Source organism: Erpetoichthys calabaricus, chromosome 2, assembly GCF_900747795.2.
Source record: "Erpetoichthys calabaricus chromosome 2, fErpCal1.3, whole genome shotgun sequence".
Taxonomy (NCBI): domain Eukaryota; kingdom Metazoa; phylum Chordata; class Cladistia; order Polypteriformes; family Polypteridae; genus Erpetoichthys; species Erpetoichthys calabaricus.
In genome coordinates this window covers 118,786,453-118,802,999 of record NC_041395.2, presented here as the reverse complement: position 1 = coordinate 118,802,999, position 16,547 = coordinate 118,786,453, and the positions used below count along the sequence as shown (strand labels likewise).

General features: G+C 37.1%; 1 protein-coding gene across 2 annotated transcripts in view; it reads right to left on the bottom strand.

The window, feature by feature from the left end:
* Positions 1 to 16,547, bottom strand: part of rsrc1 (arginine/serine-rich coiled-coil 1) — a 496,637-nt gene that overhangs the window by 479,763 nt on the left and 327 nt on the right. For both annotated transcript variants that reach the window (XM_051923328.1, XM_051923327.1), the window contains exon 2: positions 2,267 to 2,462. In XM_051923328.1, the coding sequence (XP_051779288.1) occupies positions 2,267 to 2,448 (182 nt within the window). In that variant the 5' untranslated portion in view covers positions 2,449 to 2,462. The remainder of the gene's footprint in view (positions 1 to 2,266; positions 2,463 to 16,547) is intronic.

Genomic DNA, 16,547 nt, shown 5'->3' with positions numbered 1-16,547 from the left:
AAAGCTGAAAGTCTGCACTTCAACTGCATCTAAGTTGTTTCATTTAAAATTCATTGTGGTAATGTACAGAACAAAATTAGAAAAAAGTTGTCTCTGTCCAAATATTTATGGACCTAACTGTATATGTATGTATTGGATGGAGCATTCCTTTAATGTACTCAGATTTTTCCAGGGAGTATCTATTTAACAATATTTAAGCCAAAAAAAAAAACAAAATCATGTGTCTTGCATGATTTGAGCATACAACTTAATAACAGACATATGAATCATGTGACACGAGTATCATGAGATTTTTTTCTTCTTCCCCGATTGGACATTTTTTTCATAACATTGGTCACCACTGCCTTCCATTATATTAAGCTTTTTTTAATTTCTGCTCTGCAGAAAAACATTACATTTAAAATTTTTCTCTCCCATCATTAAAAACTAGATGGCATAAGTACAGTAATCCCTCGCTACTTCGCGGTTCACTTTTCGCGGATTCACAACTTCGCGGTTTTTTAAACATAGTACATGTAGTAGTATTTCCTAGTCTAAGAACAACAAAACAAGTTCGGTGACTAAGTGCGTTGTAACACGGGCTGTGATTGTTACATGGGAGGGAGACGACAAATCACAGCTTCCCGCTTTCTAATCGGGCCTGTGATTGGTGCTTTGACTGATGCCTAGATCCCACAGTATCTCTGTGGTGTTATGGGTCCACAGCTCTTCCAGCAAAGGCCGTTTTGTTTTAAATAAATAATCGCAACGCTCGCGGCTTAGCGAGGGGGCGTGGTAGCTGTAGCGAGCCGCACGGCAATCTGCAGTGTGGGCGTTTCTCACTTAAGTGCACAGGTGGGAAACTGCCCACATCCATGATTATTCCTGTGGCTAATGGGCTGCAGCTGCAATGTCCTCCCCGCATATATAGAGAAGCGCGAGCCGGTTAAGGGGAGAGGAGAAGTAAAAGAGGAAAAGGAAAGATGAGACGGAGGTTGCAAGAGAGAGAGAGAGAGAGAGAGAGAGAGAGAGGAAAAGTCGGTGCGAGCGAGTGAGCGAGTGCAGGCTCGTGTGCAGCTGTACAGGTAGCTTGGGTGTATGGCCAACACCCGAGGAGTAGCACCAGTGGTCGCTCTCGCAGAATATTCTGAAGGGCAAGAGTGACCGGAAGGTGGATGACCGGTGAGGCGAGCCAAACAGCTGTAGCAGGACAGTGTAGAGAAGGTCAGCTGCATTAAGAGCGTCTCGCCTGTTGCAGAGCCCGCATGGGAGAAGCAGGTCAGACGCTGACGCTGTTTTTAAAGACTGCTTTCTGTCGACGTTTTAACCTCGTGTTAAAGGATTGTTATTCTTGTGTATTTTAAACCTCCACTTCACAACTGTTTTAAGGATTATTTATTTAAAGATTTATTGACTGCTCTACTGCACTTTGGACAACTGTTTTGATTCTTTTAATAAAAGCGGTTTACTTTACACTGTGCTGTGTATGAAAAAGAAGCAGCGGCAGCAACTGCCGATCACAATGTTTTTACTGCGCAGCATATTCATCACCATTATCACGTCATATATAGCTACTTGTACTTCGCTATACAGGAAGTGCAAACTTATCTATCAATTTCATATTGCTTAGCAGTTGTCCCTGTTATTAATAGACTAAAGGGTGGGTTGTAAACAATACAGGGAGGGTTTAAAAACGTTCAAATACACGTTCAATAATTAAATAAATATGGTGTCCCTACTTCGCGGAAATTCAGTTATCGTGGTCGGCCTTGGAACCTATCTCCCGCGATAAGTGAGGGATTACTGTAACATAAAAACTTTGGGGTGGATCTCAGTGTTAACATAATTTTCAGTAACTGATGCAATGAGAAATTTAGAATGAAAGAAAACTATTTTGTTTTATTTTAACTGACATTAGTTATCTGAATTTGTAAAGTCTAAAATATGGATAAAAGCCTGAATATGACTTTGAATATAACTAACACTATCTTGTGATAAAAAAAGATGCATAGAGACTACTCTGCAGACACAGTTTTGATTTTGGGGTTTAAAGAGAAACAGATGCAGTTTTAACAGTGATGAAAAGTTATAGTAATCACAGAATCCACTAAAGCAAAAAAAATATTTCAGCTGAACAACAGATGACGTTTTTCTTTTTAAATCATCACAAACTAAATTACCTTCCAACTTTCTAAGCATATTTTTTTATTTACTTAAGTAGGTTTAATTCTAAATGGCAAGATACTGTACTAACTCAGAAAAATATTGCTATCAGAAAATTACATACCTCCTGTCTCTTGCACGTGAAAGCGATCGGGACCGAGATCTCGTCCGGGACCGAGATCTCCTTCCCGATTTCTTTCGACTTGTCACTCTGCTTCCTGATGAGCTGCTAGAAGATGACCTTCTACGATACTTTTTTTTTCGACGGCTCCTGCTATCTTCACTGTCTGACGAATGACGGCCCATAGTAAACTGTTGATCTGAAAATATTAAACAAATGATTACAATTATATTTTTTCAAATTCTGGAATACTACCACATGCATATCAGGGCCTAAATATTGATGCTTATGCATTTTGTTTTCTGTGGATATAAGTAGATATTAAAACAAAAAGTAATATTTAACACAAAACTTGTAGTAATCTCTCTTTTTAATACCTAGTAGTTTCCTTCTTTATTTAAACAAGACTATGTTTTGAGAATATCATCAAGATGAACAGGTTATAAGTAATGGGTACTGAGCAAATATTTATATTTTGAGAGCCAAATAGATTAAAAAATCTTGGGGAGTAAAATATTCAGGTGCATTCATTAACTGGTTTCTGTCATACGTTTTATGGAATTTGGGGCAAAAAGGAAAAGAAAAAGATAACATGGGACATAAAATAATAACAATACCAATACTGACTTACCATGTTAAGCCTGACTAAACCAGTAACCATTTTGTTGAGGAGGAGATTTCACCTTCATCTTGTCATGAAAAAATATTACTACTTACCATCTGCATCATACTCTCTTACTTTCGCTGCTCTATCAATTGCAACCATTTCAATTGCACCCCACTGAAACTACTGTATTAGGTTTAATGGTATTCAAGAAGACCAGGGACTGTTATACTATGATATACTGCAGTCTGTAGCATACCATACTTCAAGGATATGTTCAGTATTTTTCAAGCTGAAATAATTTCTTTACAATCATGGCATATATTAATTTGCCATATAAAAAATAGTTTTTTTAAAGTGAAGCTTGTTTGTTCTTGCAGCTTACAGTTGGGCTTACATATACAGGAGTCCAAACATGAAACAAAATGCCTTAATACTTACAAAATATGTCTATTTTTCAAGACAAAAATGTTAAGAACTAGGGGGCTTTGCTTGCCAACCCCCGTGTTTGGTTTTCCGGATACACACGTTTAAGATTTTTTTTTTTTTCTTTGAATTGCTGCTATTGCATTAGTTTCACTTTTATTTAAGAACTTCTGTAAAAACAATATTTGGAATCTTTCGAGTCCCAACATCCTGTATCTTTTAAATGAGGTCAGTGAGACATGTGTTTAATGACTTTGTACCATAATTCAGGATAGGTTTCTCTGTTTGGAATTTCAGCACAGACAAAGCGATCTACATCATCAGCAGTTAATCATTTTTTTTGCAAAGTAACCAATAAATGCATGTGAGGTAAAATACGTTTTTGAAATTCTCTGACTTAAACTTCAAAGCCTTACAATATTTATATACTTCTGGCATATCACCTGTGTCCATATATAGTCCATACACCTTTTAGTTATTTCTCCGAGTAATAATTTCTCCTTTTTTGTGCTAATGCGATGTTTACTTTCTTTTTTTGACACTGTCGTTTTTTTCTGCTTTCATATTCTGTATCTTGCTCTGCATGTGTTTGGCCCCTTTGTTTTGTAACCTCTTTATGACGTTTTACTTTGTTTTCTACTCTGTCTTTTATTTCTGACCTTGCTTTGTCCTGCTTTTTTTTCCCCACCAATAACACCTGGTCCGTGGTGAATATTTTCCCTTTTTCAAGTAATAATTTCCGTTTGTTTGCGCTACTGCGATCTTTACTTTCATATTCTTTAACTTTCTCCACATGTGTATCGCGCACATTTCTTTTTTTGAGCCTTTCGAATTCCACTGCTTTCATAATCTGCTCTGCATATGTATAGCGCTAACATATGTGAACGTGTTTATGAAGTTCTACTTTGTCTTTTACTCTATCTTTTAATTGTGAGCCCGATTAGACGTGCTTTGTTTCAATTCCACTTGTTACGGACTGATAATTACTTTCCTTATTTTCTGAATTTGCACCTAGATTATTTTATCTTTTTTGCTCTTTTGTCTCTTTTCTCCGCGCTGCTTTCTTCTTCGCTTAGTTGTCAACGTTTCATTTATAATGTATTGTCCTTATACGCTTTATATTCACTGAGACCCTGGATCTGTGTGTGCTCAAATCCTTCACAAGACTGAATGTTTTGCTGCCCCGTTGTCTTATTTGATATTGAATGTAAGTAGGGCGTGTCTTGCAAGATTCTCATGTTCTACATCATCGCGAGACGGTCCTGGGTCAATCTCTTGGCACAATGTCTCATGTCTAAGGTCCTTGCGGGTCTTTTAACTGTCTTCCTTGATCTTAATGAGAAGATCACGTCTCAACGCCCTGCTGTTTCTCTCCAGGATTTTTTTTTGTAATAGAGAGATATTGATATGCGTCTCAAGAGTAGCACACACATTTTATAAAATACCATATTCATGTTATTTCACAGTGGAGTAGAAAAGTTTGGGCACCCTTGCTTAAAATGTATATCACTGTGAATAGTTATGTGAGCAGAAGATGAACTGATCACCAAAATGCGTAAAGTTAAAGAAGGCACATTTCTTTAATATTTTAATCAAGATTACATTTTTCACATCACAGGTACAAAATACGTACTTAGTAAGACAACCTTTGGATAGTATCACAGCTTGTAAATGCTTTTTGCAGCCAGCTAAGAGTCTTTCAAGTCTTAGTTGGGGTAATTTTGCCCATTCATCCTTGCAAAAGGCTTCTAATTCTGCAAGATTCTTGTGCTGTCTTGCATGCCCTGCTCTTTAGAGATATTTCCACAGATTTTCAATGATGTTTAGTAGTGCTGGGCGGTATACCGGTTCATACCAAAAACTGTTTTTTATTTTTGTTATGATATGGATTTTTATTATACCGCAACACTGGTTTAAAATTGCCCAAACAACGTTCGGAACGTGGCGCACCGGGAAACTGTTTAAGGGGGTCCTTTTTCACTGCTACAAAGCCAAACACACATGCAACGGAGTTCATGCATTAGTGGAGGTGTTGCGCAGGGACTCTTTTTCACTGCTACACCACTAAACACACATACAACAGAGTACATGTGGTAGTGGAGATATTTAGCAGTGAAAATGGACAGAGAACATTACGAAACTGAAGCTGTAGCAGACGATAAAGTTGAACATGATGACACAGAAGAACTTTTGCTGGAAAAAGGAGTCACATCTGTTGTCTGGAGAAACTTTGTAGGTAGGATGTGGACCATTATGTTCAAATGTGTGAATACTGTTTCTATACTACTGGATAATACTGCAAGCCAAGTTGTACTTGTTTTATTTTTTTCAATACTGTTGACTTTATTCTCGACATTTCTACTTTATTCTCGCCGTTTGTCGAGATTAAAGTTGACATGTTGACTTTATTCTCGTAATTTGTTATTAAAGTACAACATTGTAAACTAAACTTCGTCTTAAAATGAATATTTAATTTACTAGATTTTCTCAAACCCTGTCATAAGTTATGTAGCATATTAAATGCTTTATGTTAAGTGTTCCCGGAGCCATTTTAATTGTTACGTGCTTCTTAAACTGACCTCCTCTTGCATCAAGAGGAGGTGCAGGCAGCATACAGAATACATTAATTTCATGATATTCCTGCTCCCTGAACATTTAGAATGCTAAGATAAGTACTTGATATAATTTTCATGATGAAATGCATTAAAGCATGTATTAATCATGTGGGGGCACGTGGCATGGAGGTTGCACTGCTGCCTCGCAGTAATGGGGTCCTGGGTGTTCCCTGCTTTGAATTTGCATGTTTTTCTGGTGGGCTTACTCGGCGTGCTTCAGTTTCCTTTCAAAGTCATGTAGGATGTGGGGTTTTGTTATGCTATATTAACCCTGCTAATGTATGTATTGCTCGTATTCACCCTGCGATGTGCGTTCAGGATTTGCTCCTGCCTCACACAAAATGCTTGCTGGGATGGGCGCAACCCTGAATGGATGGCATAATTAAACACTCCATGGTCTAAGTTTATAACTAGTTTTAATTTCACAAAGACGTTTATCATGTGGTGATTGGTTATGTGGAGAAAGAAAAAGGAAGGATAGGAACTGTGGGTTTGCTATGTCAGACAGAGACAGCACGCATGCAATAAAGAAAGCCCGCTCAGATGAATATCCATTGAATTCTGTATTCATGTCTCCGAACACCAGATCACAAACCCAACATTTACACAATATTTAAGTTAAACCTGTGCAATACCCATTCATACATTTTTGGAGCCTTGTCACATCTGCCATAAAGTTCTCTACACTGAACGTACACCTGGGGTCCCCTTACTGCGAGGGAGCAGTACTACCGCCACACTGCCGTGCATGTTTAATACCTGCTTTAATGCATTTCATCATGAAAATTATATCAAGTATTTATCTTAGCAATCTAAATTTTCAGAGCGCAGCAATATCATGAAGTGAATGTATTCTGTGCGGCGATCGATGCCTGCGCCTCTTCTTAGTGTAGAGGAAGTCAGTTTAAGAAGCACATAGCGATTAACAACTGGGTCGGGGAACACTTAACACAAAGCATTTATTGTGCTATATTAACTTATGACGGGGTTTGAGAAAATCTACTAAATTAAACGTTGATTTTAGGATGAAGTTTAGTTTACGACGTTCTATTTTATTTTCATGGTTTATTTTGTAATTAAAGTGGAAATGTCGACTTTAATCTCGACATAAGCGTTGAAATTAAAGTGGAAATGTCGAGAATAAAGTCAACTTTATTCTTGACAGTTTTTTTTTTTCTTCCCTATGTCTGTATTTTTTTTTCCTTCACTGTGGCCCTAATACGATTTCATAGGACTATACCACAAATTGCAGTTTTATTATTTATGTATATAGCTTAGCTTGAAGCAAGGTCCATATTAATGCAATTTGCCTTAATGATGGCTCAGTTGGTAAAGATATCATCACCAAGTTGCACTTGTTTTATTTTATTTTTATTTGAAAAATACTGTGTAATGCACCTAAGCTTGAAGTCTTGAAGTAATAGTTTTATTACTGGAAGTTGCACTATTATTTTGTTATTATTTATTAGTTTAAATATTATGCAGTTTAATGATGGTACAGTTGTTTAAAAAGTCACTTGTCAGTGGACAGAAATTTTTAACATTAACAGAAAGTGTAGTTGGTTTACAAAAAATGTTTACTATTAATTCCTTTTCTAAGACATGTTCAGTGCTATACAACTTTTGACAAGCACCTCAGGATATTTTACTAAGTCTAAATGCCTCTTTGGATGGTTGAAAATATGTTGTCAAAATTTTAGTTTAAGTTGTTTGCAAAATTTGTTCAATAAAATGGTTCTATATTTTGACTGCAACGGTCATGCAATGTGATTCCTTCTCTTCATTAGTGCCTCCCCCTTGAAAACTATCACTTTATAGGGCCATGCAAACCTGTATTAATACTTTTGTGCACATTAAAATGCTTATTTGTACAATGTACAATTCTCTTGACAGTGGAATAGGTTATTCTTAGCCAGTCTACTGCAGTAATTGCAGTGGAAAATGTGGGTAACATCCTCTCATGCATGGGAAAAAAATACAGTCGAATACCGTGAAACCGGTATAATTTTGAAAAATACAGTACCGTGATACAGAATTTTGGTCATGCCGCCCAGCACTAATGTTTAGGTTGGGGGACTGTGAGGGGCTATGGCAACCATCAGCTTGCGCCTCTTGAGGTATTTGATTGTAGATTATGACGTGTGTTTTGGATAATTATCTTGTTGTAGGAACCATCCTCTTTTTAACTCCAACTTTTTCACAGATGGTGTGATGTTTGCTTCCAGAATTTGCTGGTATTTCCATTCTTCCCTCTACTAGTGACATGTTCCCTGTGCCACTGGCTGCAATACAAGCCCAAAGCATGTTTGATCAACCCCCTGCTTAATAATTGGAGAGGTGTTCTTTTCCTGGAATTCTGCACCCTTTTTTCTCCAAATATACCTTTGCACATTGTGGTCAAAAAGTTCTATTTTGACTTCATCAATCCACAGGACTTGTTTCCAAAATGTATTACACTTGTTTAGAAGTTCATTTGCAAACTTCAGGTGCTGAATTTTGTGGCTAGGATGCAGAATGGTTTTCTTTTGCTGAGTCTACCATGAAGGTGATATTGCTTCAGGTGTGGCTGCATAAGAGAACAGTGCTGCACCACCACCACCCCAGAGTCTGCTAAATCTAATCTAGTTCAAGTTCAAAGTTCAAAGTTTATTGTCATGTGCACAGTAAGGAAACATGTTTCCCTGTAAAATGAAATTCTTTCTTTGCTGTCCACACCAAATGACAAAACCAACGTATAAAGATAAACATAGATAATAAGTAGCAGATAGATAATAAGTAATAGAGGCAGCATAAAGTATAAAAACAGAATAGAAATCTAAAGTGTATGTGCAGGTAGGTGTGTGATGGATAAGTCAAATACAGTTACAGTTATGTGAGGTAGATAGAATGAGGTACACCACAGTTATAAACTCCAGTCAGTTATTTAGGAGTCTAATGGCCTTGGGAAAGAAAGGGTTCTTTAGCCTAGAAGTCCTGCATTTCATACTTCTATACCTCCTGCCTGAGGGTAGAAGTGTGAACAGTTCGTGTTGGGAGTGGGTGGGGTCCCTGAGGATCGGGGCAGTTCTGCTGCGGACTCTGCAGTTTTAGATGCTCTAACGGAGTTGGGGGTTAGTTGCCTTTCTAGCAATCCAATAAGCAGTTCTCTCAGAAAGTTTTCTTGGTCTTCCAGACTTCAACTTGTCCTCCACCATTCCTGTTCAGTCAAGGTCTGAGACTTTGGTAAAAGTTATCCGAGACCTCAAATATCTTGGGGTGCCCAAATTGTTGTATGCTGCTCCTTTCACGTTTCCATTGTACAACTATACAAGCAAAAAACAATACACTACTCTTGCATAAAAAGCTGAAATGTGTCATCTTTATACCTTTTGGTGATCAGTTCATATTCTGCTCTCTTAACTATTCACAGTAATAGACATTTGAAGCAAAAGTGCCCAAACTTTTGCATACCACTGCATGAAGGTAAAAGGGGACCGACTGTGTACATTACTTCATAAACTTTGTTGTCCTTCGCAGCATTGTTTCACCTCCAGGGCCAAGAATTCACGTCGGAAAGTCATGGCACCCATTATCGACATTACTGAATACTGATGCAAAAGGCACTTTTTTGATTGCTTTATTTCTTTCACTATACTGAAGCTTATTTCTTTATGTCTCAAAGACTGCCTGCTGCCACGAGATTGATAATGCATGCATGTGCTTAACTGAGAAAATTTTGAGGAGGCACTTCATATTCAATCAAGTGACAAAAACTGAATAAACAGGCATCCATCCATCCATCTTCCTAATTCACTTATCCAGGGCAGGGTCATGGGGTAACAGGAGACTATCCCTACAAGGATCGGACACAAAGCAGGCACAATCTCTGGAGCGGGAGCTAGTAACCAGGCCAAACATACATACATACACACACACACCACACACTAGTGTCACTTTAGCAATGCACATCCACCTTACCTGCATGTCTTTGGACTGTGGAAGGAAATTGGAGCATCTGGGGGAGAACATGCAAACACACACACACACACACACACACACACACACACACACACACACATGCAATGATTGGAAGAAATAACTTTGACTTGAAAAATACTTAACTATTTGTTTGTGAACTATCCACCTTATAATACTAATATATTATATATACATATATATATCCTTGTTGCCTACTATAGATCATGGAGTCAACACAATGACCAGTGTTCCTCCTCCTCCTCATATCCTTAAATCTCTGCTTGAACTTTCTTTTGCGATTACAACTGGATACCCCACCCCCAAAAATAATGCATAAAGTTAAAACTCCATTGCAACTCTAAATATGTAGATGTCTTCAAGTTATGTACTCACCAGATGCCCCCTGGTAGTCCATTTAGTCACAGGCATGCAATAAATTGAGAGGGCACCCTGAAATCTCTCTTCCAAAATGAAAAGAATTGCTTGTACCTTTAGCACCATGTCAAAGTTAATGAATACATATCATTACTCAATTATTCAAATGTTACAAATAAAAAAAAAAAAAAAGCATGCATATATATGGTTTTTACTAGAAACTAAAAACAGCATTTGCACCATAAAAGAAAGATTCTGATATAAGCTGTTTAAGTCATTTTTAAACTGTTCCACAAACACAAAATATTTTTCTGCATAAGGCAAGAAATAAGCATTTATACAGTACAGTTATTGATGTGCATTTGTCAGATGCTATTCTAATCCACCATTTTTATTCAAAAACAAGTAAACAGACATTTGTTATATAAAGAAAAAAAAAAAAAAACTTTGCGCTGTTGGTCACCAAAACACTCTTGAAAAATAACTGGTTTAAAAACTGGATCAATATTTCCTGTCAAGTAGGCTTGAAAATGTCAGATTTTATAAACAGGCTCTTTTCAAGAGATGATACATAATAAACATGTAACGCCTCAATGTCAATTTTTTTCCTAACTGATAAATCTCCTAACCATATTCAAAACCATGAATTTGTTTCAGTGAATATAAAAGGATCCCATACATCTATGACAAATAATCAGGAATCATACTTTTTTATACAAACCTCTGTTTGAAAGTTTACTGAACATTTCCTTTGATTTATGTTTCTAGCAGATATCCAATCAATGAATCTGCCGTGCTGAAAAGTCAAGATTTTTTTCTCCCACTGATCCTACTGTTTTTATAAAAACTCTTATATAATTTTAGCAAAGCAGAGCATTAATTTAGATTTTTGACAATAATTTTCTCAAACTGGATAGATGCCTTCTTTATGACACAGTTTCAGATATTATTCTTAAACTTCAAGTTTAGATTTTCAGGACTTAAGCACAATAGATTTAAGAACTATCATATTCTTTGCACAAACTGCAAAGAGGGAGATAGGTGTGCTGGACTCTAATGATTTCTAAAGGACACTGTATGTGATACATATTCACTTTTGTCACAAATAAAGTACCCCTTGTGATATTAGATTATTGAAATTATCCCATTTCTATTCTTAATTGTAGGATTATTGAAATTAAGATAAGTATCTGAATATTGTTGTACCACACAAATATTCCTCTAGGGATAATATACTGCACTTGCCTAACATGATTGCCTTTTTTTTTTTTTTTTTTTTTTAATTTGATTTGATATATTTCACAAAAGAGACTTTGATACTAGAAATTGAACTAAGCACAAGTGCAGCAGTACTCCAAGTTTGGTCCTCACGTTTTTTCCAGTGCAATTGAGCTCAGAACTGGAAATGACATCTAAAAAGTACCGTAGTAACTAGTCCAAAACATAGAAGGCATCTCCCAACTAACTCAGAAAGTTAATTGCAATTGAACCATCATGTGCCTGTGTCTTTGTGTATTTATATATCATGGCATGCAGACATCCAGCCCTTGAATGTCAGCAAAGGCATGTGGATTAGCCAGACACATGGGACTAATGGGGAAAACGCTGAAGCAACCAGTGTCAAGTATGCCAACAGTGTACAAAAAACTAATAAACACAAACTTAAGTGTAAATTCAGGGCACAATATCCTGGTGATTTTCTAAAGCATATAAATGTGTTTCAAAGGACTATTGGAAAGGTTGCAAAACACTGACTTCCAAGGGATGCAGAGACAGTATTGTCCTGCAAATACCTCTCAGTCAGCTGTGAGAGAACCTTCAGCCTCATAAACATGTCCTTCAATGTGGATGGGTGTCAGAGATGAAAATCACTGAAAGGTGCACTGCTCCATGTTAAAACTAATTTCAATGACTAAGGGCAATTGTTTGTGAATATTTGTTCCTGATATGTGTGAAATTATGAAATTTAAAAAAAGAATACAAGGTACTATTTAAATAGAATAAAAAGTGTTATTTCACTACTATATGTGTCATTATATTTTATGCATACTTTTTTACAGTAAAAATGGATAAATATTCAAAAAGAGAGGTCTGAAAAAGTGATAATAGGACAAAATAAAACAATTTATGAATAAAGGTCCCTACACTGAAGAATTTAAACTGGTTGTGGTTTGTCAAAGTCATTAGACTGAATTGTTACTTGATTAATTTTTGTTACCGCAGTTAATTCTTTCTGGGTGCTTCAGAGATTGTCTCAGTCAGTCAGTCACTCCTTGCTATGAATGGAGGCACTGTCAGTCTTTACATGATTCACAAATGAAAAACTTAATGTTCTCACTGCTGTTTTTTGTAATGATCAATGAGTGCTACAACATTATTATTTACTTAGTAAAAACATTTAAATAAAACAGAAAAAAATGGATATAAAAGGCATTTGAGTGACTAACAGTGAAAGGACCATACTACAATACAGCACAAGAGGCCTAGGTTGGACAAAGTAGTAACAGTTTGACAAAACCTGTTCTAGTTGATAGAGTCAATGCAGCTGTAAATACAGAAGGAAAATGGCAAGACCAATCCTGTGGTATCCCAAATGCTTTGTAAAAGACTGAGAGTTACAGATTTCACATCGGTCCTATAATAAGACCATACATATGATAAGCACTCTGATTTGCATGCTCTGTATAACCTTAATATGTAAAGCAAATATGCCTGTGAAGTAACTTCACTCCCAAAACAAGAGTAAAATAATGTCCTTAAACGAAAAAGGTATGCAGAGAATGACAGAACACCCAGTGTACATTCCAGTGTACCCAGTGTACATTCCACAAATAACAAGAGCAAAAATGTTTACTTTTAATTTGAGTACCAATTAATATTCTCCTTGCTCGTTGCATTCATCTTACAGAAACCCATACACAGTCACCAGAATTTGCAATTACATTCATATATATTTGAAAGAAAGCATACTTTTAATATGAAATGTTCACAAATCCATTACGGACTAAGGTTACAATTCCCAGTTCAAACTAACATGTGCCTCCAGTTAATGTACTCTTACATTCAAAAGTGTAGTGTAGTTCATTCAAAAACCTTCCATAATGTTGACATAATACAGGACCCTGGTTCACTAAAGCACTACCCAGCTTTATATCCACCTATAATTACTCCGAGTTTGAGGCACAGTAACAACCATATGTGTGCTTACTAAGGCTACACATTAGCAAATAGGGTGAGAGGTTTTCATTATGTGCTCTGAAGAATGACTGCAAATAAAAGGTAGTACTAAGTATTAAATGCAAAACCCACTTTATGTTTCCTATGCTGGAGTGTTTCCTATGCTGGGAGTAGATACATAATTTGCACATTTCTGCGGTACCCTTAATTCCTAGTGGGTATGCATCAGTAGGTCATTTGTGCCCAACCCGTTGGGAATGCAAGAACCAGTGGCTTTGTCCAGCCTGCTTCCAACCTTCAAATGTTTGATAAATAGATGTCTCCACTGGATCATGTACAAAACATAATGACCTCTGGCAGTAAGTAATGACAGTAAGAAGAAAATAGACATTCCTGCTTTACTATGTATATGAATTTTTTTTTTTTTTTTTTAAAAACGGATGTTAATTAATTGTACACACTATACAACTTATATACTAGTTAGAAAACTGACTAAATCTTAGTTTTGCAATTAATTACTTGTGGGGAGAACCACCCCATTTGTATGATCTATTATCTTTCAGATCCTCCACCGTGGGTTTAATTCAGCACCCAGTCTACAAGTACGCCCTTAGTTATGTTACCCGGTAACTTTTCATTGGCCCATTTTGGGCAAAGGCATGGGTTGTTTTGCGCTTGACTAGGAATGGGCTGTTTCCCCATCTTTTGATGGTCACTACCTTGAGCCCTATGATGTTAACTGGACAGAGTGGGGCCAGCTCATCCTAGAGCTGGATTAAGCTGAAGCAGAAATTAATCAGGTTTATTTCTAAGTTGTAAAACAACTTTTCAATAACTGAAAATTTAAAGACTGCCGAATCCAACTGTGGGAAATTCATAATATGGTACATGGAGGCCCCATTTGTCTTTATATCAATGCAGCACTTTAAATTATGTCAACACTTCATTCACATCTTTAAAAAGTTATAGTTTGAAATGTGAAAATAAAATATGAACACTTGCTGTACAATCATTAAACCCAGGTGTTGCAGGTAAATTAATATGCTGATACAGATTAAACTGAGCTCTTAAATAGATTACGAAATGTCATTGGATTGAATAACATAGGGATGCCACTCAAAACTCACTTTAGTATTATAGTGATAGTCTACCCTTAGGTGGATTTAGAATGTATTGTAATATTATTTAAATTGTTAACTATTACTTTTTATGCATACATTCTCTTCTTTGTAAAGAATCTTGTAACAGTTTTCTGCAAAGAGCCCTGAATAAAAAGTTGAACTGATGAGTACCTTAAGTGAGAAAGTCATCTGTTTTTCTAATAACTTTATTCCAGGGGTTGCCAACTCTGGTCCTGGAGGACCACCGTGGCTGCAGGTTTTCAGTCTAACCCTTTAATCAATGAATGCCCTGCTTGTGCTGCTAATTAACTTCTTGTGAATTCATTTTAATTGAATTTTTTTTTAAGATTTGTTCCCCTGAATTTTTTCATCATTCCTCTGAATTGCTTCATTTCTTTTTCCTTAAATGGCACCCAAACAGAAATGAAATGTGAAGTGAGTGAGCCAACAGAAGATCAACTAAGTCAGGGCCTCAAACTCCAACCAACTTCACTCCAACCTGCTGCTTAATGAGACGCCAATCTTGTCGTTAATTAAACTCATTCTTTAGTTCCGTGGCTTGTTGCTGCTCTTGTGGTACATTGGCAGACATTTCCAAAATTGTTGATTTTCTCTTTTTAAGTGGTCTGCTAAAATGTTTGGAGACCTGAGCAGATCAACATCTTCATCTTTCTTTATTTTCAAATATTGGAAGATGGACCTGTGTTGGGCTGGCGCCCTGCCCGGGGTTTGTTTCCTGCCTTGAGCCCTGGGTTGGCTGGGAATTGGCTCCAGCAGACCCCCCATGACCCTGTAGTTAGGATATAGCAGGTTGGCTAATCGATGGATGGATGGATGATGGACACCAGTTGTTTTGGCTCATTTTGTATCTCATTATTTTTGGGTGCTAATTAAGGAAAAAGATACAATTAAGGGGTCTGAGTCTTCAAAAGCAAGTCAAATAAAATTACTTTAAAATAAGTTAATTAGCAGCAAAAACAGGTCACTCATTAAGAAAAGGGCTAGAATGAAAACCTGCAGCCACGGTGGTTCTCCAAGACCGGAGTTGGTGACCCCTGCTTTATTTGATTTAGTGCAGGAACTTTTACGAATAGCTCTGGCTGCAAAGCAACAACCAGTCCTGGACAGGATACCAGTCAAGTACAGCGCACAGTCACACATACCATCACTCAAACTGGCTGAAATTAGACTTGCCAGCTAACCTAATCTACATATCTTTCACATTGGTGAATTGCAGAAGAAAAAAGTAAAACACAAACTTTAATGCAAAACTTTTGTTTGATTCATACATTATGCCTTAAGACTCTTTGCAGCTGACAAAGTTCAGACATGTAAGAGACATTCAATAATTATACATAGTTTAAAATATTTAAAACAACTAAACTAAAGGAAAATGTATCATACCAATCCTGCACTACCGCCATGTTTTCCAGAGTCAGTCATTTTCTAACCCGATTAGTCTTGAACATGGTCGTGGGGGTCTGCTGGATTTTCCAAGAGGAAAAACATGCCACAACTTACATTGTAGAATAAGTACTTGTTACCCTTAGAAAAAACAGTAAGGATGAATGTGTTTAGTTATGTTGTCTCTATGTGAGGGCCTTTATGGGTGTAGCTAACTGTGCCCTGCAGTGGACTGTGATGCCCCGTGCTTGCCACAAACACTCCAATGGACTGGATCTCTGTGGGGGGCCACTTCCTGCCTTGCCTTCGGTGCTACAAAGATAGGCTCCGGCTTTTTAGCACGATGAATTGGACTAAGCAGGACCCGAAAAGAGATGAACCAACAAAAGGTAAGGTTTAAACTGCGCGGAACCTTTAATTTATTCGTAGTGCTGTATTTTTAGTAACGACTTACGCAACCTGTCCTTCAGATGAAGCGTAAGCAGAATGGTTTGGGTAGTGCAAGGCAGGTGAGGTGGGGGATGAGACTTGTGTCCCCGGGGTCCTTATCTAAGTGGAGAGAATTTTTTGGCGAAGAACGATTTACGGACATCAAAGTCGACGTT